This window comes from Carassius auratus, chromosome 6, assembly GCF_003368295.1.
Source record: "Carassius auratus strain Wakin chromosome 6, ASM336829v1, whole genome shotgun sequence".
NCBI lineage: Eukaryota > Metazoa > Chordata > Actinopteri > Cypriniformes > Cyprinidae > Carassius > Carassius auratus.
Window position 1 is genome coordinate 17,124,802 of NC_039248.1, and position 8,627 is coordinate 17,133,428.

General features: G+C 38.0%; 1 protein-coding gene across 1 annotated transcript; it reads right to left on the minus strand.

Moving 5' to 3' along the window:
• Positions 1 to 834: 834 nt before the first annotated feature.
• Positions 835 to 4,308, minus strand: sox14 (SRY-box transcription factor 14). The gene has a single exon (XM_026263724.1). It carries the CDS (start codon positions 3,610 to 3,612, stop codon positions 2,896 to 2,898), a length of 717 nt encoding a protein of 238 aa, XP_026119509.1. The 5' UTR covers positions 3,613 to 4,308; the 3' UTR covers positions 835 to 2,895.
• Between the last annotated feature and the right edge of the window lie 4,319 nt (positions 4,309 to 8,627).

Genomic DNA, 8,627 nt, shown 5'->3' on the forward strand with positions numbered 1-8,627 from the left:
AAAAGAAAAGTAAGATGTGAAAGGTTTTAATTTAATTTCAGATCTTGTTGTTTTAATAATCTAAAATAACACGTTTCCCGTATTTCTTTTAGAAGTGTTCCTTAAAGTTCCCTAATTATCATCGTCCAATTTCAAAGTTGAATCTGCACGCTTTAGGGGGCTGATGTAAAACTTGCTATTCGGTTCAATGGAGTATCACCCTAATTTACAGCGGCAGATAAGAGCACAGTCTGTCATAAAAATCTGAGCCCCCTCCCTCCCTTATATTGAATTGCACCTTGGGCAATAGTGCAGAATCGTGAATCTTAACTTCTTCCAGCATATGTTCCTGGCAGATAAGTAAACAATCTGGATGTGAAATGAAAATTTTAATTAATACAGTAATGCTATTACACCTCGGTGTGCAAATCCCATTCCCCATCCCTGCGACAATAGACAAAAGTACAGGCCAATTCCAATCCTCTGTTTGCAGCCCAAACCCAATTGTTCTGCGAGCTTGTTTCCTTTGAGTGAATCCCATTCACACAGTTTCACCAACACTTTTTTTTTTTTGTAATACAAGAGGAGAACTTGTTCCAACTGTGTTGAATTACAGTAGTAAATGAATCTAGACAAATTGTGATAGAAATATAGACAAGCAGTTATTCTGAACGAGTTGCAGCATGTTTGCTGGTCACATCAGAAGTCAAATCATTTAACAGAAAATAGCAATTAAGCTGAAGTAACAGCACACAGGCATTTAAAAACATTGCACATATTAGGCTAAATGCAACATTGAATTCTACTATAATAATTGTTGTTGTTGCTGCTGTTATTATTATTATCTAGAGAGTATTAAAAAATAAAAGATGTATAGGGTAGACATTAATTTTGCGAAAGTAGATGAGAATGTACGGGCAAGTAAAATCCATAAGCAATGTAATAAATCACATTTTCGATATAGACTTACTGAAGAAGAAGATTTTAATTCATTGGTTTGGAGAAACTTGTAGCAGCGTTTTTCTGTCCGTGGTGTTGGAATGATCTAAGCGGTGGAACAGGTGGAACGAGCAGAGTCCCTGAAGGGTGAGACGTCTCATACACAAGCAAGCACACATTCAAAGAGTGTGATCGCCTTATTTCAGAGACATGACACACACCTGAACGCAGAAAGTTTTACACCCTGAACACAGCAACACGCGCGTATTACAGAAAAATACCACTTGACAATATACGAAAGAAAGAAAGAAAGAAAGAAAGAAAGAAAGAAAGAAAGAAAGAAAGAAAGAAAGAAAGAAAGAAAGAAAGAAAGAAAGAAAGAAAGAAAGAAAGAAAGAAAGAAAGAGGTCAACGAGCCGGATGGAAAATTAAGATGGTAATGAAAACTGGCAGTCTTTACAACTGCAGTCTTCTCCAATGTGTCACAGCGCGTCTGTAGGCGAAAATCAGCACAGATTTTGAAGCACCTGACGCTTTGTTCAATTGTTTTTATTGTAAATTGTTTTGTAATAGTAAATGACATGGTTCACACTCGTACCTCCCCTCCTTCATTGAAATTTCCATCCTATTGTGGGTCTCGGGGTAAATCACAATTCATGTTCGCCCTCAGTTTCCCTAAGCGTCCCTGTACAGTAATTGTTTTGCCATTTAATTTGGACCGGCGGTCCCTATAGAGCAGTCGGGAACGCCACGCGCTGACAGAGTTCATCTCAAATCTATGCCGAAAAGCCAGATGGTTATTAGACAGCGGTCGCCGAAACGTTTGACTATTTAAGCAGCGCTGATTGAGAAGAATTTTTTTTTAGAGATCTACTCGGTTGTAAGATCAATTTCAGTTTTTATGTTTAGCAGTTAAGGCCTGTGCTGTTCTCTCGGCCCGACACAACTCATTATATTTGAATGCACAAATAAAACTATACAGCTGGGAGAGTAAACATTATAAAACGCATGTTTGGGATCACCGTACTTACTACTGACATGCTTGTTACCTTTTGGCACGACTGTATAAGAGCATTGCAAAAAGAAGATTCATAAATAGTTTAAACAGGCAATGCAACAAGGATTATGATTTTTTAAGACAGATTGTCTTTATTCAAAATGTCTTTGCTCGGCAAATGAACAAAGAATCGAGGTATCACCCTTTTAGATACATTTTCCTTTCCGTTACATGACAGGATTTAAGTTACCATCGCAGATTAAAAATACAACATGAACTGCTTCGCTTCAGACTTTATGTTCTTTCTGAAATCAAATGAACGAGTGACTATCACTGAACCACAGAAGAAAAAAAAAAAGAAATGTCCAAATAAAAAAAATATATATATTGAAGGACCAGAGTTTTTTTTCTTTTTCATTTGATATTTTAAGTAGGCCGTCTACTTTTAGGTGCCGGTTTGTCTCAATATCATTATAAACAACAGAATAACCCGTAAAATCTATTAAACGCTGAATTTCGCACTTTGAAATCCCTGAAGTCTTATCATTTCAGAATTTCAGAGTGCCAAAAAGAATGGTAAATACAACAGGCTGTACAAGAAACATGGATCCTAACCGTTAGCTGTGCAAATCAAAGTCATTCAAATAATAATAATATGATGATAATAACAGTTATATTAAGTGTTCAAACTAAAGTAGCATTATTATAGCATCAAATTGTACATAATAAATAAAATTAAAGGCATCCAAATCCGGTAGCCATAATAATAAACGTTTGAACATTTACATTTCTTACAGTTCTGGGCACCTGCCTTACATCTATTCCAAGATCCAAGCTGGGATCGAAGGAAGCTCTCGTAGATGGTGAAAAGTTCATGTCCACACGGCCTCAGTATAAATGTCTTGATCATTCCTCTCTTCTTATGTACATGCATTGCTGTATTCAAGTTTTCAACGAGGAGACTGTTTTTAGTGATGGAGTCACATAGCAGTGGCATGTGCTGATGAGTACGGGTCAATCCCACTCTTGGTCATACCTGGGAACAGTATGTAGGCAACAGGCGGCTGTAAACTCGATGCCGACCATGCGGTGCAGTTACACGGCACCACGTACCCAGGGTTTGTGGGCGACGGGTGGGTGTGGGTGTGCTGGCTGGGGCAACCCAGGCTCCCGAATGCGCCGTTCTGGTATCCCAGAGATGATGCGTAAGGTAAAGTGCTGGTGGCCAACGTGTGGGGCATCTCTGTCATCTTCTGGATAGCGCTGGAGCTGAACTGGCTCGGGTCGAAGAAGGAGTAAGGGGCTGATGTGGGCGGCAGGAACGCACGGGCTTTTTCCGAGGAACCTAAGAGCGAGTCCGTGGCTGAGACCGGAAGTCCTTTCAGGTGATCCGTGTCGCCCAGGTAGGGCAGAGGAAACACGTACCTGTCCTTCTTGAGGAGGTTCTTGGGCTTGCGCCTGGGTCTGTATTTGTAGTCTGGGTGTTCTTTCATGTGTTGAGCCCTCAGTCTCTTGGCCTCGTCGATGTACGGCCGCTTCTCGGATTCAGACAGCAGCTTCCATTCGGCGCCAAGTCTTTTGCTTATTTCTGAATTGTGCATTTTGGGATTCTCTTGAGCCATTTTCCTCCTCTGGCCTCTTGACCAGACCATGAAGGCGTTCATGGGTCTCTTGATGTGATCTACCGGCTTTGACATTTTTACGGTTCCCTGTTAAAATAACAACAAAAAAAGTTCTTCTACCGACCGAGAGAAAATTGTATTCACCTGCCCAGCAGACAGACACGGATCATGCCACTTCTAGAGAGCCGGAGAAATTGGAAAACGGCATCAATGGGGAAAAAATCCACTAATTCTTCCGTGATTGTGGTAAAGTTGAAAGATTTATCTTCTTCAGAAACGACACTATTCGGCTGAGAGAAGAACAGCCTCGCGCGCCACAAAATCCAGCGCGGCAAGCGAAGTTTCCGCGATCTGTTTGTGCGCTTTTTTTCTCGGAGGATTCTCGCCCCGTGAAGCACCTGGCTGGGAAATGAGGAGAAGCGCGTGAATGAGAGCCAAAAGCGGTGAAGTTCAAAGGCTGGGCTGGTTCGCTCTGCACGCGATCTGACATAATCGCAGGGCGTTCACGCGCCAACCTGAGCGCCCAATCAGCTCTGAGAAAGCCACATAATACCTACCAAAATATGTATATTACAACACAAACAAAGATCGGGGAGGAAAAGGAGGTGACTCTCTTCCCTCCCCAAATCCATTTAGTTGAAGGTCTACAAACACAGACCTTCAACCTTTTTGTAATAAAACCTGACATCTACCAGCGTCAATCCTTCAGAGACGACAGATGCCTGAAGAATAGACAAATTCTGATTTTAAACATCGCTGTCCTTAAACGAACACGGTTCTACGTGTCCATTTAAAAGTTTAGCTTTATTTAAGCTACTTAAGGTATTTTGAAAATGTATCTTCTTTTTGTTTTTATTACTTATGAATCCTTTTACAACCGATTTTTTTAATTTATTTTTTATTTTATTTTTTTATTATGAGCGCATATGGCAAGTTTAATCATTAAAAAAAAAAAAAAACTAAATGCACGGATGCTGCAGTGTCTAAACGAGATAAATAATGAAAAGACAAACGGTATAAGAGAGCTCGGATATAAGCGGTCTGTCTGAGGCAGTGGCCCCCAGGCCAATATTTCCTAAAATGAGAACAATTGTCCAAAGCTCTCCTGGGACAGGCTGGGTTGGGGCTTGCACCTGTTTTGCTGCTGTAATCTCACATGTGTCGAACATGCCCATGGACCCTTTCTGAATGGTAACATACCCACGCAAATTTGGCATTGTCAAAACAATGCCAGTTGCTCATAGAATCATTACATGCCACAAATAATGAAACGCAAATGAAAACCTTGCGCTGGGTGATGTGTTTTGTGTTCATGTTAATATTTTGATATTTGCACGAGGTCTGGCTTTGGCAGACATTATTTATTAAATGATTCAGATTTCATGTAATTGCTTTAAATATTAGATTCATGGTCACAGTAAAGTTGCTTAATTCCTTTCAGTAGAGAATATTTTACATTGGAAGCTGCGGTTAATTATCCCTGTCTTTCTCATGATCTCTGTCTCCTTTTTTTCTTTTTAATATGACAGATACACTTCCGAATTCATTTATAATGGTCAAAATCCACCCAGATGTGTAAACAGAAGTATTAGGCTACTAATTCAAGGTAATGTTTTGTGTTGAGGTTCGCACACCAAAACCTTTAACATGCAAATTTGAGTGTTTAAAAAAGATCAGGGTCTTAATGAGCCTGAGGCAAGGAGCTTGATATATGAGAGGCACGGGTGTAATTATTAAGTGAAATGTATAAGATATGTGATATCTCGTGGAGAGGCCTTCAAGCGTGACATGAAGAGGGATCTGTCTGTAATTTAGCACACGAACATATATTGTTTCTATCGTATTACACGATACAGCGTTATTTCAAAACATGCAGGTATTAATCTAAATGTTGAGAGATAAATGTCGTATGTAGCCTACGCACTCCAATAAGCATTATTTTCTTTCTTTTTACTAATGTATCGGTTTATCTGCTATTGTTGTGCGTTTGGGATTTTTTTTTCACCCCAAAAATATAATTTCTGTCAAACTTATTCATTTATTCTGACCAGTGAGGGGTATTTATAAATATATATATATATATATATATATATATATATATATATATAATTGTTATTATTTCTTATTCGCACAGTCTTGCTCTTCCAAGGTCACATTATAGCTGAATATTAGCATACGTTTTTATTTGTAAATGTGTGATCACACGTTTAATTAGATTTTTAGTCTTGTAGATTGTAGGTGATTTTTTTTTTAAGCCTTAACAATTATTTCAAAATAGTTTAATATTTCTGCTACTCTTGTTGTAACTTTATTTTAAATAATATATGCATATTTAAAGCAAACTTAGCTGGACTTTAATTATCTATGCCATATCTTCTGACAAAAAATATAAACAGTCGTTGTCTTTTAATATAATTTAGTGTTCATAAACCATAAACTTATATATAACTTTTTTTTCAATTAAAAATAAATCCTCAATGAGGCGCTGATGGTAAATGCATCCGGAGAGCATGAAGTGTGTTTCTTAGTGATGCCGGCTCGATATCCATCAAGCTTTACCGTTCCACCGCCTCTCAGCCTCCCTCTCCATTTCAGAGCACAGCCGAGAGCAGTGCAGCTTGAAATCCGGAGAACAGCAGCCTGATAGAAACAGAAATTACAACGGGAATTAACAAATTATTGGGGCACACAGCATTTGACATAGAGATGATGTACTCAAAGCCAAATGAAGTGAGATTTGTGAATTCAAGCATGCTGAGGCGCGCGCGTCATTAAATGGGAGCTCGTCAGAATGGAGGAGATATTCCGCGCGCATACTATGGATCGCTGACGTGCGCAAACTGAACTGTTTGCGCCTCTTTCATGCGCTTACCGAGGAGTTTAGCATTCCACCAACGCATGCAAAGGTGTTATGTATATTAGTTTTTTTATGTTTGAGATATTGCATCTCAGTGTATGCAAACTACGTGAACAAACTCAGGTTTGAAGTGTTCCTTTTTTTTTATTATTATTATTTTTTTTTTTACTTTTGTTCACTGAAATCGCTTGGCTTTTCAAGCTTCTTTAACTACCTTTGCGACACTAGTGATATTTCGATGTATATATATAAAAATTCCATTATAGTCTGTTGAGATGAAAAGTATTTTTTGGTATGATCGACCTACAGAATACCACCTCATGTATTTTACTTCTTCCTCGTCTTCTTCTTCTTCTTCTTCTTTTTCTTCTTCTTCTTCTTCTTCTTCTTCTTCTTCTTCTTCTTCTTCTTCTTCTTCTTCTTCTTTTTTTTGTGAATATTACCTCTGTTGAAAAGTCGTGATGTAAACCTCTTGGAAGACAACAGAAATACCGCATCATTAACCTTATTTGACTAAATTACGTGTAAATCTATAAAATAATTTATGATATATATGTATGTATGTATGTATGTATGTATGTATGTATATATATATATATATATATATATATATATATATATATATATATATATATATATATATATATATATATATATATATATACTTATTTATCTATTTATTTTTTACATTATTACTATATTGTTATCAGCCGATTTTATTTTTAGAAACCTAAGATAACCAGTCTTCTATTTTTCTAACTGCACATGAAACGTTTGACTATCTTGACACTGAAATGATGGCACGTATTTTAGTGGCTGTGACCCTTCAAGCGTCTTGAAAAATGGATGAATGGATATTTCAGTGGTATTGAATGAAAAAAGGTCAACTCAATAACAACAATTTCATGAAATACAGCAAAACAATTCGGTTTCATCTCAGTTGCTTTGAGTGTCTCTGGTTTTCTCAGAATCTGCGGTAACACTGTGTAAATCCCACGTGTTCCGACCCTCATGTTTCACACGGGGTTCATGAGATGGATACGGTGGTACAGTAGCTGTCCATGGTCCTGATGCGCTAAGTGGCTTTTTCCACTGCTAACTCGCGGTCCCACTCAGGACTTCTCACAAACCCGTGTTGACATTTCAATGCTTTTTATTCTTTTTACATCCCATTTGCTGCTGTGATTCTGCTCGCATGATGCTGCAATAGATGTTTTCCCTCTGAGAATTTGGAAGCGTGCTCTGCCAAAAAACCTCTGTGACTATGTTACATGTTGTTTTGTAAGCCAATATTCACCCCTTAGGAATTATCTTGGTAAGTTAAGTTCTGTGCGTATTGAATCACAGATTCAACAGCGGAAATGGGAGTGTGTTTACAACGAAAATGCTATCATATATACAAAGCACATGAAGAGCATTTCAAATGTCTGACCTAGTGGGAATGCAGACATTTTTCAAGAGCAGACTTGAGTCCCCTTTTTTGCCTGGGCGTCACCTCATATGCAGCTGAGAAATTTAATTCCAAAGAAGTCTTAAAGGAGACTGTATATGATAAAACTACTTTAAAGGTTTACCAACAGGTTTAAAGGTTAGGTTACTACAGTATTTACTACCATAGCTCAAAAAATAAATAAATAAATAAAAACATCATACTAATCTAGACTCTCTCTCTCTCTCTCTCTCTCTCTCTCTCTCTCTCTCTCTCTCTCTCTATATATATATATATATATATATATATATTTGTTTGTATTTTATTATTAATGACAAAGATTGCTTACTCTAATTGACTGCTAAATAGCAGCAGTGAAGAGACAATGAAATAACCCCCCATTTAAAATGAACTTTACATTGGCAAATTATATACATAAAGACCACTGGTACTTACTAAAGATGAACTGAATTATAATGTTCCCTCCCCTAAGGGCTGCTATGTCAGCCAATTATATAGACAGACTGTAATGGAAGTTAAAAGTTATTTTGGCATGTTTTGAGTCAACACTGAGCAAACCCCTGATGACCTCCAGCAACTGTTCACTCCGGCTGCCAGTCTGAAAGGTAAAATTCAGAAAATTCTATCCATTATGAGACAGTGGGTTGAAAAGTGGAGTATTGCCTCAACCACATCCCCCCATTCCATCTCCCTCCCCCAGCCTGCTTCCTCCTCACAGACTGACATTATTTCGCATATTCAAATTGCTAGTGTTTGTTCTGGCCGTGGCTCTTGGCTCCCATT